This window comes from Gambusia affinis, linkage group LG05 (genome assembly GCF_019740435.1).
Source record: "Gambusia affinis linkage group LG05, SWU_Gaff_1.0, whole genome shotgun sequence".
Taxonomy (NCBI): domain Eukaryota; kingdom Metazoa; phylum Chordata; class Actinopteri; order Cyprinodontiformes; family Poeciliidae; genus Gambusia; species Gambusia affinis.
Genome location: NC_057872.1, coordinates 16,982,919 through 17,001,015, shown reverse-complemented (window position 1 = coordinate 17,001,015; position 18,097 = coordinate 16,982,919). Strand labels below are relative to the sequence as shown.

At 38.2% G+C, this 18,097-nt stretch overlaps 1 protein-coding gene across 4 annotated transcripts in view; it reads right to left on the bottom strand.

Annotated features, from left to right (window-relative positions):
• The window catches only part of adam22 (ADAM metallopeptidase domain 22), a 60,791-nt gene extending 44,623 nt beyond the window's left edge, over nucleotides 1-16,168 (bottom strand). For 2 of the 4 annotated variants that reach the window (XM_044117256.1, XM_044117259.1), the window contains exons 1-3: nucleotides 15,484-16,165; nucleotides 15,103-15,263; nucleotides 11,324-11,400 (exon numbers count right to left, since the gene is read on the bottom strand). In XM_044117256.1, the coding sequence (XP_043973191.1) occupies nucleotides 11,324-11,400; nucleotides 15,103-15,263; nucleotides 15,484-15,574 (329 nt within the window). In that variant the 5' untranslated portion in view covers nucleotides 15,575-16,165. Of the gene's footprint in view, nucleotides 1-11,323; nucleotides 11,401-15,102; nucleotides 15,264-15,483 lie in introns of all 4 variants that reach the window. The other 2 variants (XM_044117255.1, XM_044117258.1) reach the window with 2 other exon arrangements.
• Between the last annotated feature and the right edge of the window lie 1,929 nt (nucleotides 16,169-18,097).

Genomic DNA, 18,097 nt, shown 5'->3' with positions numbered 1-18,097 from the left:
ATTCAACAAATTTTGTTAAATAATTATCCTTTTGACAGTAAGCTACACTTTGAGGATTTTTTATTCAGCGTGACAGGAGAATATCACAGAAACAATAGGCTTTAGAGGAGCAATAGTATGTGTTCATGCTGAGAAAACAACTGCCTTCTTCTTGTTTCTGTGTTCAGCGAGTGGAGGATCCAGCGTCCCTCTTTGTCTCGTCTAATCCAAACTTCTCAGGCTAACGAGTCTCAATTTTTAACCTTATCGTACTTATCCAGACTATTCAAAAACAACCCATGTACTAAAAGACATTAATATTTGCTGCACAGATGGAAAAACCTCTGATCAACATCTTTCTCCAACAGGTCAAATCAAAGCTTTGAGAGAGTGATAAAAATGTTTAAATCCCAGAAATAACAGAACATGCTCCGTCTTCTTCCAGAGAAAGATGTTTCATTTGCATGCAGCATCAGTTTTAGTCTAGAGGGAAGCTGCTCCCATGCCTATGACTTACCAACCGTCTCCTCTATACACATACAAACAATGTCAACATAAACTCCTGGAGCAGAGAATGAGTCTCTGAGCAAACACAATCTAAAACACATCGAGCATTACTTTTGCTTCACACACACACACACACGATTCCCAGTGTGACAGCTACAGTTATGAGCTCAAAGATGTGAGTCTGATATGATGACACACGAATCATCAGGGAGAAAAGTTCAGCCTGAGGCAAGACAGGAAAAGACAAAAGTGTGGAGAAGAGAGATGCTGGTTCACGGGCAGCCACTTCAAACACCTCAGCATCGTATTTCTCCTCATGTCTGCTGAACCTCGTTCACCCACACGTAAAGATTCAGGGGAGCATGAAGGACTTCCTCATGCTCCCCTCTTCCTCCTTTTTGTTCCCTCTATCACAGGCACTGTTTTTACCTCATCGAGTTTACAGTAAATCACATCATAGGTCTGTGTAATAAAGAACAGACCTTGGATCTGAGGAGGAAGTAAAGATGGGAGAGGAGGGGCACATCTGGGCTGATTTAATATGAGTGCAGATGTGGCTGGGATATATGTTTTAAAATAGGACACAAGAGGCTATAAGGACACATAAATGTGAAGATCTGAGGTTTACATGCGCACAACGGACACCAGGAAGAGATGCAGCAAAATTCATGGCCAAAACAGAACATCATGAAATCAGAAGTAAACTCTTTCCATCAAAGTCATAATGAATCCCTCAAAAAGGTGCCGAAGGAAACATAAAGGAATGAAAAGTGTTCTGGTGGTCCAGCAGCACACAGAATAAATCATGTGTGGGTTCATCATCTTGTTTCTAACTTTCCATTTCACCTGTTTCCAATCAGTTCCCCCGTCCTGATTTTCATGTTTATTTTTATTCAGATGCTCTATTTGCTTCGTGTCAAGTTGCTTGGTTACGTTTTGTTTGGGTTCCCTGCGCCTTAGCTGTTAAGGTTTTGCTTGGATCCTTTGATTTATCTGTGTTAAACCGCTGCTCAAGACAAAAAAGTTTAAAATGCATTTAAAATCCCAGATCAGAGAGAGAGTAAAATTATCCCAGGGTTCACAAACAAGTGGGTTTTCTCCCCTTCTTTGTCACGTTCTCTTCATTTTCTCTCATCTATTGATCCTCCCCATCCATCTCAGCTTCATGCCTTTAAATATATTCTTATCTCTAATTAAGACACTTTAGGTGCCTCTTCTGCACCTGAGACCCAACGACCCACTGCTACAGCTCTTCAGGATTACATTTTATTGATGACTTCTTCCTTCACGGTGAAGCACACACACACACACACACGTTTCTGGCAAAATAACAACATGTGAATACATCCATCAAACCGCTGAACCATAAGATGTTTGTTAAAGCCTGAGAGGCAGCAGGAAGAACCATGTGGGGATATCAGAGTGGTATCCGATAAAAGCTCCTCCCAAACACACAAACACTCACAGAGCCTGGACCGGGATGAATAATGCATTTAACATGGCCTGTAATTGACTCTGCACATTAGCATGAGGGATTGTCTGCATGCAGGAAAAGCTGACATGACACAGGAGTAGAAATAATAAAATTCTGACTCTCTTGTCATCTTTGAACAACAACAATAGGGAGGAATCCGCTCCTCCTTATGCTGCATACAGGCATCATCTAATGAAAAACTGTTAAGGCAGGTTATTTCTCTGCTCACAATAACATGTTTGAGATAAATAAATTCACCATCACCTCTGAATGTTTGTATTCAACCAGGTTCTACTGTAAAAGGTTTTTTTATAGTAACATTTACAACAAGGCCTCCATTATAGATGGCTAATAAATAGTTTATTAGCCTTAATAACTGTTAATTATGTAAAGGTGAGAAGGAGACTATATGCTAAAAGAAAATTACATTTACAAATGCATGTTGTAGGTAGTCTGAAATGTTTAGCATAAGAGATATAATACACAGGTGAACAGATTTGGATCACTATTTGGCAAGAAACTAGTAGATTTTGTCTCCTTTTCACCCTTAATTAACCTTTTATGTCCTAAATGTAAAATATCTGCCTGGATATTTTTGCTTACTTTAATTGTACACAGTTCTTTAAATGTTCTGTGAGTAAATATTTATTTGCCCATTTATCTGTAACAACTGGAACTTTCAATATCTAGCAAGTTATTTTTGCAATTTTCCGTCTATTAAAAGAGGGCCGTCAGATTAATTTCCCTTCCTGCTACGGCGGTGGGAAATTATCGTAATAACCCGATATTTGCTGGATATCGGCACAACGTCTCCCTTTTCAGAAACCGTTGTGATTTTTCAGATAGCGCAAAGTGTGGCAGAATTATGTTACTGCTAATTTGGCTGGATCGTCGCTGCTGCTTTTAGGACTTACAGGGTTAAAGCATAATTCTGGGTTATAAATGATTTATAAACAAATTTATTAACAATATATCTATGAACCAATTATGAAGCACAGACTTATTGTAAAGCGGTACGTTTTGTTCCCTCATTACTGGATGCTGCTTGCTATAAAGTCAACGACACTTTTTCTGCTCATCCAGGAAAAGTGAACGTCAGCGACTCAACACAACCTATCGGTTTTCTTCAATAGAAAACATTTTGCACAAATTTGAATAATAAATAAAGTGAGATTAATGCACTGTTTGATCATTAGGACCAGTTGGACTGTACATGTTTGAACTGAAAGCACTTTCTTTCAAGACAACATTTGTTCTAAATTGCCTCTATATCAATAAACTCAATTGAATTGATATATATATATATTGGGCATCATTAAACAAAATTAAGAAAACGTACTGAGATGCTGTGGTTTGACCTTAAAACAGGCCATTCATGTTCGAAAACATGACAAAATTTCTTTACAGTGATGTAAAAGATCCAATCCAGTAGCAGTTGCTGCAGTAATTGACAAAACCAAAGGTTGACAAAACCAGTAATTGGATTTGAGGGCAGTTACATTTTCACAAGGTTTTAGTAGCTATTTTACTTTATTAAATGTAATTAATTGAAAACTGTTTTTTACTGTTAACTCTGATTGTATTTGTCTGAAAATGTAGCAATCTCAAACATTTATCTGTTGGAAAAAAGCAAAAAAGAAAAAAAAAAGGGAAGGGATATGTTTTCTTTAATACTGTAAAAGAAATGACAGATAAATTATCTATTAACTGCAAATCCTGGCTCAACATTCAAGTGATGTACATTCAGGATGAGTTGGATCTGAATGTTTTTCATCAGTATATTGCTTTGGAAAAAATACTTTTAAAACTGCAGTGCTTTTTTAAGGGTTTTTCATTTTTTAAATGTCATCTGGCTTTTTATTTCTTGAAGTTTTTGGAATGTTTTTTAAAACTCATCTCATAAATGGACGATATTCGTCTGTGTTTTTTCTTTTTTTTATATCTTCACAGGCTTAACACAGAAATCTGGATTCTGTTAGGAGAAAATGTAAATAAAGACCAACATGTAAGGCAGAAATTAACTCCCAGGTGTTTTAGCACTTGTTTCACACTAATGAATGATTTTTATTTTTTTTTTGATGCAGGTTTTAAATACTAAAATGATAATGGCATCTAATAACTGTGACGAGGAAAATTGTATTTTTAAACTCCTCCTCTGAGCAATTGTTAAAAAGACGCCTGCAGTTACCACAGAGGTGAATCTGCTGCTGATTGTCCTGGTTAAACATATTATTTCTGTATGTGACAGAGCAGAAATAAACACACACACACACACACACACACACACACACACACTCTTCTCCAACGCTACAGCACCATTCATTATTCAGACAGAGCAGGTGGAGATGGGAGGGGCGGGGCTGAATGGAGAGTGGGTGTGGGGCAATCAAGGGCAATGGCGTGCATGTACGTACATGCATGTGTGTGTGTGTGTGTGTGTGTGTGTGTGTGTGTGTGTGTGTGTGTGGGTGTGTATGCGTGTGTGTGTGTTGGAGATGATTAAAAAAGGAGGATCCCCCCAAACCCAAGCGGCTCGCTCCACTCCCATGAATGGTAAATTGTAAGAATTGCTCAGGATGGAGGACAAAGAAACCTGCCTCCCTCTCCCTTCAAACCCTCCCACTCAACATCCTCCTACTGATAAGTGAATTAGCAACTGAAACATAAACAATAACATATTTAACCACACTATGTGTATAAAAAAAAGATTACAATATATAAACAACTCATTTGGGACAGATGGAACATTGTAACCATGAATTATGTGATCAGCTGAGTGGATTTCTGAGGTTATGTGAATTTACTTATAAAGCACCACTAATACACAAGATAATTCATGAAGAGAGATGAAGAAACAGATTTAAAGAAGGATAAATAAAACATTAAAGCACAGCAGCCAAATTAATAAGTTAATAAAAGGAAACTCTGACTCACCCACTCAATATTATAGACACAGTGACTCAGTGGTGGTCATGTGACGACACACAGATTTACGCTTAGTTATGGCTAGTACTGTCATTATAGGAGGTTCTTATAAATAAAGATGGCTTGAGAATGGAGCCTGGAAGCACCCCACGTTGTCTTTGTTCACAAAGTGTCCAAAACAAAAAATATGGTAACATTCAGAGAGTGAAATGAGTTTACAGCATCCAAATGAACAAATCTGTGAGTCTGGGTCATTTCACCCCTCAGCCAATTCATAAATTTCACAAACTCAATGCCATTTGGTCCTTTTGCTCCTATCATCAAGCCACAGTATATTAGTTTGTTGTTCTTTGCACGAATTGTGTTTTCAGACAAAAGATGATAAGCATAACCTCCTATGCATTATAAACTGGTGTTCTCTAATAGAGAATGATTTTACCTAAACACAACAACTGTTTTTGTCCTGATTCATAAAGTAATTATGGAAACACAAACACTGTCAGCTACACGGTGGCAATTTATATCAATTTCCTTACAGTGGACTATGAGTAGAGAATAGAAAATGACTTTCGATTGCTGGTCATCAAAACGATGCACTGTTGGTAAACAACAAAACAACCAGAAATAGGCCGTAATCTGATAACAACTGAGTTTTATGTTGTTATTACTTTTACTGTTAATCTTATTTCTTTATACATTGTTTTTAGCACTTTAAAAACTTTCTGTGTGAACCTAAAGTCTATTTCCATTCTATTATGAAAAGCATCCATCTTTGAAAAACCCTCAGTAAAAGTACAGATTGAACCCAGGAGACAGACTGAGTCTCACACCTTGGAGTCTGAAGCTATAACAACCAACATGTGTCCAGGAGCCACAAGGCATACGACTTTCTAACAGGACGCCCACGCTGCCATTATTCAAAGCGTGAGGCTGAACGGCGTCTCTGAGCAAGGATGGAGAAACGTCGGTGGGTTCTGATTCGCTGCAGACAGAGCGGGCAAAGGAAGCAGAGCAGCACACCTGTCTTGTTTGCTCTCGGCAATACTCAAGCGGAGGAAACCTCCACAGCTGCAGCGCCACTCAATAATAATAGAGACAACCAGAAATCACTGTTGATCCAATTCAGCTGAAACAGCTCGCTCTCATGCGCCCACACGTCCTCATCAGCGGTCTGGATTAAAAGCTATCTGTAAACAACATCGTTCCACAGCGGGACGTGGGAAAAGGAGGAAAGGAAGGATGGACAGGGGGGCTGAAGGCAGCAGGAACACAACAACAAAGACCTTCCTTTGGCTTCAGGAGGAATGAAGCAGAAACGGACGCATGGAGATATTATAATCTTCAAATCCACTTCTAGCAGTGAAACAGGGGGAAACTCGGATGTCGGGTAAAGCCTGGACAGATCACCAGCCCAGTGGGACAAGAGACCAGAGTCAAAAGAAAACAAGCTCAGATAAAAGCAGTTCTTTGAAAAGAACTGCATGTATTGTTTTGTTTTGGTTGAAATACAACGACTCTCCTTTTCTGAATGTTTTAATTCAGCCATGTTAAAGCATTTTTGTGTGAAAGGAATCTATAAGGTTATACTAAAGTATGTAAATTGGATTTTAGTCCAGGCTTTAACTAGGCAACTTCAATTTGTCTTTTTATGCTTTCAGATGTGACATTGCTGTGTTTTGGATCATTGCCTTGCAGCTGAACCAAAGTGTGAGTCCAATACTTATGACTAAACATTGTCCTGCAGGATGTTCTGCTACAGAGAAAAAGTCTTAGAAATGGCTTTGTAAGAGTATTTTTCCATTAATAAAAGAAATCTTTATTTGAAAATTGTGTTATTTCTATCTAATGTTAAAAATGTATTTGATAAGCTAAAAAAAGACAAATTATGACAAAAAATCCACACTGTTTTGTCAACATTTACATAAATCTGGGTGGAATATTTGACCAAAAAATGTCAGAGTTCATTTAAATAATTTGGTTTCTTGACAGATATTAGGCTTTTAGGCACAGCATACACATTGGGATTGAGACTGAGAGTTTGAAAGGAACAGAAAGATTTTTTTAGCTCTGCTGACATTTGCAACTTCGCACATGGACAAGCCAAATGTTTTCTACAGAAAAGTCTTGTGGCCAAACAAGACAAAGCTGTTTGCTCATAATTATGAGAAGAATGCTTGAATGGCTCAAAATTAAGTTTTTAAGCAAAAGAAAACTGCACCAAGACTCAGGTAAGGTGGTGGTGCTGTCATGCCACTGCACTGGTTGCACTGGTTGCACTGGTTGGATTATACAGACACAATTGAACAACAGAGTGGGAGAAGTGCATCCTAAATCTTCAACGTCACGTCAAACCATCAGCTCACGCCCACTGGAAGTCTGGTTGTTTAAACACTATACTGTATATAAACAGCATACATATCAATGACAACATCAGCTCTAATGAATCCACATATTTGCCTCACTGCTCTCTTTCCCATCTGTCATTATGTTGCTTCCAACTCTTTCTGTGACTTTCAGCATCTTGGGCTTCATTATGTGAGTCAGATGAGGGACTGACTGTAGTGAGACTCACAGACTGACTAAATTATTGGCATGCAATGTGTAAATCTTTGACACATAGACTATAATTGCCAATAAAGAGTCTTTGGTGATAATTTTGCATGAGAGATTTTGTAATTAGGATATATTTCAGATATATTGTGCAATCTAGCTGTAATTACACACAAATTTCCTCCTAAAGTTAGATTACAATGATCAATCAGTCCAATATGCTGCTTTTGAATTATTTTTAAGTCATCCAGACTAGAACAGGGGAGAACTCTAACATGCGAAGAGAGTAAAAGCAAACACAGAAAGCTTTGCACACTTTAAACAGCAGATCTTTTTGCTGGGAGGCGGCATCAAAATGGAGAAGACAAACACAGAAGAAGAATCAAGTTTTCTCTAAAACTAACTGAATTAAAAACCCCAAAAGTAGTACAACTAATAATTAATAAACACCAAATAATTATTAATCCCACATTCTGTTCTGAAATCTTATAAATTAAGCAGGTATGAAGAGTTGTACTGCATTTACGTCTAACCCATAATTCATTATTACATAAATGTTAATTACACAGAAGTAGTAGCTCTGATGCTAATAAACTTTAGTGTTTGCTGCTAACTGCTGGTATAATTTCAAGATGTTTTATCAGAGATTTTCTCCTGATCTTTCCTGACAGGAGAAGCTGAGCTCAAATTAAACAAACTCAAGCTTTTTGCTTTCATGTTCTTATTTATAAATAGCTTTGTTTTTACTCTGTTGTTCACTAAATGTAAATTTGAGGGGGTGTTTGTGAAACATCACATACTATTAGTGCCTCGCGTTTCTCCATGAATTTCAAGAGCTCTTTGCTGCTCTTTCCTGTGATTTTGTTCATGAAGACTGAGAAACATTTTCTACAATATTTCACACAGCAAAACTTCAGGGTTTATAGGCAGTTTTATAAAATGTGGCTGAAGATGAACGTTCCTAAAATTATTTTAGATTTACTCTCACTTTGACAGACTTCTTACCGGTAATCCCACAGATTAATAATTCCACTGTGAAAGTGAATATTAATGCATGTTCATAACCTCACATACTCATATTACTTTGGAGATACAACTAATTTATTTAAAACCTAGGTGGAAATGTTTGCATTTTTAGCAAAAGTTCTCTATTTAACTCATATCAAAATTGAAAATTTTAGTCAAGTTAGTTTTGAGGTTAACACATTTATTTTCATTGGGGTATGGATATTAGAGATAGTTAATTTTGGAAATTGTTGGTGTTTCAGCAGGACAATGATGTCAAATATGAACCATAATAGTTTTAGAAATAATAAAGAAAGCTAGCATTAGGAGTTTCTAAGATGAAACTGAATTTTAAAAATGTGTAGACTAAGTTTAAAAGTTGGGATTCTTCCCAGAGCCTGACTATTTTAAGTTTACCAATGCTTCCTGAATTATGCTAGAAGCTTATAAGAGATTTTTACTCAGATATTAAGCTAATTAATAGTGAGTGTGAATGTATAAAACTGTATCTGTGTCTATAATTTATTGTGAATTAAACTCCAAAAAACATCAGGTAGACTTTATTGTTTCTTTTCTTTTAAACTTTTGACTCTTTGTTTTTATGTCTTTTATATATACATATCTATACTTTCTGTATCATTATTTGTCCATTCGGGACTTGAATCTGCAACCAAATGTTGTTTATAAAATTCCTTTAAATTGTTGAATAACGCATTACCACACGTGATTAATCTAAAAAGTTTAACAAATTAAAATTACATAATGCGGATTAATCGCTTGACGTATTTTTGACCTAAAAGCTTTTCTCCGGTGAAAGGTTACAAGGCTCACAGGAGCGCGCCACATGGTCTTGTACTGCGGTCAATAATTCAGTCACAAACACAAGTGAAAAGATGAGGGAGGAGAGTCAAACTGGTGAGCGCAGCGACAAAATTGTAATAAAGTTTGAATAAAACCAAAGTAATATGAACACACTGCAACGATGCATGATCCTTCCACTGCAGCAAGAGCAGTTTATAGTTAACATTTCTAAATGTTTGAAATAAAAATACTTCTTTTAAGGCTTTCTGAATATGAAAAGGCGAAAAGCTGAGAACCTTCAAATATGTTTGGTTTGCGACAATAAGACATTTTCTTAGACGTTTTTTTTTAAATATGCATATTTACATTTCAAGCTTACAAAGATAAGCATATTGATTAATCATCATTAATCACTGCACTGGAGTGTGATTAACCACAGTTAATTTTTTAATCAATTGACAGCAAAAAAAAAAAAAACAACTGCTAACATGATAAGTACAACTAATCTGACCAGAACTCTTTGTGCATGTTTGACACATTCACACCCGTGACTAGTTGATGGGTCACTCAGGGAGCGAGAGGATTTACAGAAACAGCAGGAGAGTCATTTCCCCTGTGATTAGCAAGCAGGAAGCATCGACGTATGTGTTCACGGGCTTTCAGCTTGAAGTTTGATCGGTGACTCAGGAAACCGACCGGAGAAGACTGTGAGCATTGAAAAAAGGCGAAGGAGGTAGAACCATTCGAGGAGTGAGAGGATGAGCGTGGGGGAAGGAGGGAAGGAGGAAACGAGGAGCGAGCTTTTCCATCAGCGCCGCTGTGATCAATATCAGTGTCTGACAGGCGCTCTAAAGCCTTTACCGTAAATCACTTCCTATTATTAGGGAAACTCTAAATCACACATGCACTCCAACATGTGATGCATTCAGACATGCAAACACATACACCAGAGTAGCCACAACAACTACTTTTATTTATTTATCTGAGCCAAGCGGTCCTAAAATCAAACAAAACCTGCAGAGGGGAAGACGACATGGATTCTGTTGCATCATAACGACAAACCCCAGGTGAAATTCATCACTATAGTACATCACAAAAACATTTACGCCTTCTGAACTTTTCCACATTTTATCAGCCACAAACTTTTCTGCACTTTGTTGGGATTTTATATGACAGACCAACAAAAAATAGCAAATAACTATACAGTGGAAGGAAGACGGTTTTAAAAATAAAAGTCAGAAAGCCTTAGCATCTATATTCAGCCTCCCTGAATCAACACTTTGTAGCGCCATTTTTTGCTCCTATTACAACAGCAGGTGTTTTGAGGCATGTTTTCTATGACATTACACCTCTTGCACACCTGGAGACTTTTTTTCTCCAATTCTTCTTAGCAAAATAGCTCAAGTTCAGTCAGATTGGAGGCGGCCTGTTGTTTGTTTCTATTTTGACAAACGAGTTCGTACAGCTCCAGCTGTATGTTTAGGGTCTCTGTCTGATCTTCCATCCAGCTCCATTTAGCTTATTGTCTTATTGTCTAGAATCCCTGCTGAAGAAAATCCCCAAAGCATGATACTACCACCACCGTGTTTCCCTGTGAAGCTCAAGTGCTCATGCAGTGTTTCCACCACAGAGAGTTTTCCATCTATGACGATGACTTTCTTTTCGCTTCTCTTTCATAAAGCCCAGAATTGCAGTCTGTGTAATTTTTCAGCCAACAGATACTCCCACCTGAGCCCTGGATCTCTGCAGCTCTCTGGGGGGGGTTAAAAAGCTTGGGATATGGTTTCGTAACCAAACCCTGCAACGTAGGCGGCTAAATGCAACTGCATGTTACACTTTTTAGTTTTTAAATTGCAAAAAAAGAGAAAAACATCCGGGGGCTTCAGAACTTTAGAAAGGATTAGTTTCCCTCATGGCAATTAAAGCAACCTTTATCCCAGAAATGTCATTTTGAACATTGAGAAGTTGTAGAAGTTGAGTAATCACAATTTTTATCAACATGACAAGACAGGAACCAAAAGAAAGGTTAAAGCATCAACAGACGGACAGACCAGAGGTTTAATTTAACCATTTCCTACTCACTGATTCAGCTCCACATCCAGAAGGAATGTTTTTCCAAAAGCGTCAACTTGAAAGGTTGCTTGGGTAACGTGCTCCATCTGAGGATGTAGAAAGGACATTTTATTTACCACTTGCATGCAGCCTCAGTCACATTCACGCTTCGCTTCATTAACATTCACATGGATCAGCCGTCCACCAACATTGATGGATGGCTTCTTGCTTTTTTTGCAGCTCAAATCAGCAGGAAGAAACCTGTTTTCATGAAGTCATCAAGGTTCATTTTCTTTGTCTGGAGCTGCCTGCTTGCAGAATAGCCATTTATTGCAAATATAGCCGATGCTCAAAGATCCATTTCCCAGTGGAGGTGTAGAACTTAACAACCTTGACATATTTTATGTCTCAGAAATATCTAAACTCATGCAGTCAGCTGTTTGAGTTGCAGTGACTGCATACAGAAACAGAAACAGAAATAAACTGTTTCCTCTCTGATTGATTTGCCGGGTTTGATTTATTCCAGGTGCGGGTCACATATGGTGCCGGCTTTATTGCACACCCAATGGGTCAATGACAACTACTAAATATAATTCCTATAGGTGCTGAACACCTTCCCCCTTCAGTTTGGCCCACGGGCTTCCTTTATTATCGAACGGCGAGGTAACAAGCAGAGGGGGTGTTTTTTTTCTTCAGGAAATGCCCCTATGCTCACCCGGGAATGACCCCCCTGATGTCCACAGGGACCACAAACGCTATTGTTTGGTGAAGCCTAGTTAATGCATTCAGTCTGAGGGTTTCTACTCAAGCATGTACAAATATCAATGCAGAACTTCTCCATTGTGGTAGAGTGGATTTAGATTAGGAGGTGCCAGGAACTGTGCTTAGTGGAAGCATCTAGACAGAGCACAGACGATCATTAAGAAACCAGCTCTGACTCTGCTTACATCGATTTCTGGCTTCAGCTGACCTGACTTTCCCCTCCTGACTGACTGTAAGAGCCATCAATGCCTGAAGGGGAGAGGACATCAGAAAGACATGCTAAAAGCACACAGAATGATTTCGCTCTACACAAAACGCAGCATGATCACCGTGCTGAACCTCCCCCACCCACTTCTCAATCACCCATGTTTGTGTCTGAAAATAGGCTACAGAACGCCAAAAATAACTTGCCACGTGTCACACATTTTAAGAGCAGCTTGACTGAGTTGTTTTTAGGCCAATTCATCTAAAAACAGTCAACAAACTGATCAAACTTTGGGAAAGTGACATCACAGCTTTCAGCTCTCTGGAGAGAAGACGGTACAGCAAAACATTCACTTCAAAGATATTTTATAGTCGCCTCTCAGCTTTATTTGTACAGTTCTTTCTAAACTCTGAAGTAGAGTTAAGCAAGAGGAATGTGTTTTAGTTAATACCGCTATGGGCTTTGAAAATGGGAAGATTATCTTAATGAATCAATTAATGATGCAGGAAAAAATGTGACAACCTAGTTGATGCATTGGGAAATATGAAGGCAAACTAGCAGAGAAATCAAATCTGTTACTCTTCACATATTTGTCTTTATATGTAAATATGAAAATGATTGCTTATGACAAATGATTCGGCTGTCTGTGAGTAGGAGCTGTAGCGTATAACTCCTCCTTCTCTGCTACCAGCTACAGTCTAATCCATCAAAACACAGTTGACACACTAAAATCAAATAAAAAATAAAATATGTGGCAGAATTTTATAAGCATGATTATAAAATAGGCATGATATAATAGATAGTCGATGATAACGTGTTGATCAAGTAATGTTTAACCTTACAATGTCTGCCTCTTCATCTAAAGAGCAACTTAATGCAAAAAAAAAACAGAAAATTTGTGCATTTATTTGTTTTCAGACAATTTATTCTGCATCAATATAAGCAATGAAATATAAGACTTTTTGCTGATGTTTTGTCAACAAAAAATGGTGATGGGACGTTTTGCCATTTAGAACCAGCGTTTTTTGGTGCCCCCTGGTGGACAAATAGTGAATTTTTTGTTTTTGAAATAAAAGAAAATAAAAACATATTGAATTTCTTCAGTGTAATTTCAAGCAATGGGGTTTTTTTACACATAGTCACATAAAAAAAACTCATTCTGGCTCTACAAATGGCTCTGACTAGGTGAGACAGCTGCTGACAAACCTGAATATAATTTATCAGCGATTCAACAATATATAAATTGATTTTCACCGTTAAAGCTTTACTAATAACATTCTTTAATTTGTGGAGGTGATAAAGAAACTTCACAAACTAAGGTAAATATTTTAAGGCAACAGTTCTTCATTTCTTATATAAACAAGCATCGCCTCAATAAATATTAAAGTTTCAAAATTATGCTATACTGATATTTTAATATAGCAGAACAAAACAGACTAGACTTTGAAAAGAATTCATTGTTTGGTTAAAGGATGATGATGCATTCAGCTTTATTTTTATTTATTTATTTCTTTTATTTATTTTTTTAAGTTAACATCTCCAAGTTTCCCACAACTTTACATTTCAAGTGAGGTTTCTCACCAACCCTGACCTTTAAATCCAAAATGGCTGCTGCATTCTTAAAACATCTTGCCAGAATATGTTTTTTTATTTTTACTTCTGCCTGGTTGGATCTCATTAAAGTTTTTACACACACAGAATTGTACAACCTCTGTTAGCGAATATGTTCCTTTGGTGTTTAAAGTATTAAAAACGTAAAGAAATGCATCGTTATTAGCCTTACTGCATTCAGCAGTTAGCTTGTCACAAAGAAGAGCTGAAAGTGTAAAACACTGGTTCTCCTCCTTGCAACTGGAACATGGTAAAGTTGGGTTTGGAGTGATTTGGTGTTATTGTGTAAAACTGATAAATGTGCAAACATTCATTTAACTATTTCTACTTTCTCATTGTTCTCAGAAATCCAAATTTGACGGCACTAAATGCAACAAACACAACAGAAAATTGTGATTCTGGTTGTAAAAGTGAGAGCTGGTGAAACAGCAACAACCTTAGTATCTAATATGGCTGCTGTGCAAATAGGATGCAATAAATGTAGCAAGATTCATTATTTATCAGCAGTTCACTTATTAATAATGTCAATAATTCAAAGGTACATTTAGTCTTTAGTAAAAGGTGAACATTTAAACACGTTCCATTAGTGAATTGAGGGGAATACATAGTTATCTTGCATTGCTAATAGTTGTTAGCGACACAATTACTGAGTTTTTAAACTTGCAACCCGAACAGGAAGAAAAATGGGTGTGACATCGTTCAGAAATCCACCTTTGATTCCAATACAGATGCACTATTCAAAATAGGAGCGCATCAAGAGCAACGTGTAATTTAAGATGAGACAAGACTTGATGTTCCACGGGATCTCCTTCCTTTCTTCACATTTAGACCCATATAACACACATTTTCTACAAGCATACTTGGGAAAATAGAAAGAAGTATGGCGGCAGGTTAAATTTTTTTGTGCCACAGTTTGAGAACCTTGGCTCTACAGCTTTCAGTAAGTAGGGCAGTTTGATTTTTTTTTTTTTTTTTTTTTTTTAAGTTATGAAGGAAATAATGACCCATATAGCACATGCACACTGTATAATTAGTGCAGCTTGCTGTAGTGGCTAAATGCCTCAGTGGTGTTTAGCTATTTATTATTAAATAACTGTTATTCCACCCCCAGACAACAAGCAGAGGAGGAGATGAGTGTGCAAGATATAAACAAACTGTCCTGCAGGCATCTTTCCAGACAAACACTCCTCTATCCATCCTTGACAACAAGAAAACAAAACACCGTGTGTACCTGCGTGGAGTCGGGGCTGGCCTTCACCCTGGTGCTGAGCTCATCGTGGGTAATCTGGCTGTGGTTTTGGCTGCTGTACACAAGCCGGAGAGGCACCGTGTTCTCCTTCCCCACGAACCTGCCCGCATCGCGACGAGCTTTCAGGCTCGACAAGGCGTCTCCTGCACAGAGAGCGAACACCGACTTCATTACCTGCCTGTGCACAAATCAGCAGCGATAAATGAAATGTCGATGGGTTTCATTTCCTCTGATAACCATCAATCTGGTGTGGGACAATGTTTTAGGTAATAAATCACCAGAATATTGTTTTAAAATCGCATATTAGTAGGGGGTTTATATATTTATATATGCAGAAATAATATCAAAAACAGTCTCGGTTACCATTTGAGGCATCAAGGCTGCTCTGGTGACCGACGTGCATCAATCCACAGACGCACAAAAGGGAAATCCACCATGGCATCCTCAGCATCATCACCTTTCTCTCTCTGGTAGGGAATTAAAAACAATGCGGTATTCCAAAATAGGAGCCTCTCGCAGCTCTGCCTTCGCTAGGAGAGGCTGCTGCAGCCGGAGCGGATCGTCTGGTCGGAGCAGTCCCGCTTATGGTGGGCCATCGGTGGGGTCGCTTACGAGTCTGAACGCAGAGCGCGTCTGAGCGCACCGAGACCCCCGCGGATCGACGGCGGCACGGAGCGAAGGAAGAGAAAGAGAGACAGAGAGAGAGGAAGAGGGAGGAGTGGGGACACCTCCTTAAAAACATCAACGTCCAGCGGCTCACTGCAGAAACGCCTAATGCATAAATATGAGCGGAGGAAGCAGGAGATGGAGACAATCTATGGGCCCCGGGCTTCCGGAGACGGGGCTGATAGAAAAGATCTTCCGCGGTGAATTAATGCAGGAGAGCCATTCCTGCACAATCCCGCCTGCTATTATCATGACTCACTCCATCATCTGCCAGGGCTTCAGATCGCCAAGTCCCCACCCCCACTCAGAGAAAATTGAGAAAATGACAGATAATGAGATGAGCATTATTATAACCGTGAGGCTTTAACAGAATAATTGATTTCACCGCAATAAAGAAGGAGCGACAGGGTGTGGTCTGTCTGTGCAACAACAAAAAATACTTATGTCACCACGAAAATAACTTTGATTTTATATTTCAAGTAATGTGATACGATTTTTATTTTTTTATTTTTTTATTTGAGTTGATTTTCACATAAGAGCAGGGAGTACATGCCAGGGGCCTCCAAAAAAATCTTCCTGATGAGAGCAATTTTTCTCCAGCATGTCGGGCTGCCCTCCGACCCCCAGAGGAACAGATTTGCTTCAGGGACAAGAGCTCCGCACAGATGTTACCTCCTGTTTGACTGATTATGAACCAGAGGAACACCAAATCCCAGCACAACCGCTAGATACAATGTTCCTTGTATTCTCTATGGAGGGAGAAGAGTGCCAAATTGCAATAAATACTGAAAATAACTCAAACAACATAGAATTGTTTTGCCTAATTTAATGTCATTTTATTCTTTTCTTCTGTTGTTGCAGGCCATGATTTCGCTCATTTTGGTTACGATGCATTAATTTGTCTTGTTATGTGCATTGCCATTATTTCCGTCAGTTTTTGCTTTAACAATCTCTATTTTTCAAATTGTTCACTGGTTCTTCTTTGACGTAATCTCTGCGACGTTTAGTCTTCTCCTTTGTCTCTTTTTTAACATTTTGATTGCTTGGGATCCGATATTGTCAACTTAATTGTCTTACGTATTTTTGTTGCTTTTTTCCACTGGTATCTGGGCAAAAACCAATTTACTGGGCTTACACCTATCCACTGGCACTCGTTCAGGGACAGGTTCAAATATTCAGCTGAAACTGCAAGATGATCCATCTTGCTGATTTCTATGTAAACTTTAAAAAGTTCTGGGGGCTTCACTGGAGCATTTAGTTATGATTTTACTAGGAGAACGCAATGAACAACACAATTCCTGCCCACATCCATCGTCAACAATGACTGAAGAAACGTAGTCCGAGTTACTAAAACTAGACACGTTGTTTCTTTCTTGTTCTGTAACGAATTTAAACATAAATGGCAAATCACAGGAATTATATCACAGAAAATGAAATAAATCCAAAGCGGCTCATTATTTTTTGGAGCATAATGACGTGCATGACGTGCAGGCAGAGCGGAGGGCCAAAAAACCCTGCGTGAGGACTTGAAGGAAAATAGACATTTAAGTTGAATGGTTAGTGCCTGAGAGCAGTTTATATAAAAAACAAACTTATCTGTGGAATATTGTGAGACTTCTTCCTATTCTTCTCCCTCTTTACAATATCTGGGGTTTTTACTAATTGTACTTCATCTTTTGCATTGTGCTGTGTTAATGTAATGACTCGGTGACGCCTCTAGAGAGAGCTGGAGCTGCCTCAATTATTCTGGAGACAAACAGTCAATCAGTTCTTCTTAACTCAATTTTGAGTTGCAACATTTATTTTATTTTAAATCTGAATAATTTTGTGAGCGGTAATAATTTCGGTTATCCTTACTGACCTAAATGAGGTAAACTTTAGTTTGATTTAATGCCAGACTGACAAAATAAAAGTTGTGTGTGTTTTTATGCAGAGGATGTAAACATCTGGCTACATCTGCAAATTAGGACCAAATTACTGTTGTGTTGTATCCAGACCTCAGGTTTGAATCCTGCCTTCCTGTGGAACTTTTTTCATTACTTAAGCAGCTGCTTTCTGGCTACTCCACTTTCCTCATTTTGTTCCCAGTTTACCAACACATGGATCATATGACTGAGGTAAACTCTAACAGGTATGTATTTGTGTTTTCTGCTGTGAAAATATGGTGATTTGCCCACGGTGACTCTAGCCTCTTCCTGTGTGACCAATACTTCATTTTCTGGACACTATCACCAGAAAAGGAAAAGCATCTTCCTCCACTTCTCTGGATTAAATTTTTGTACCGTCAAGTCTTTGTTTCCATCACATTATG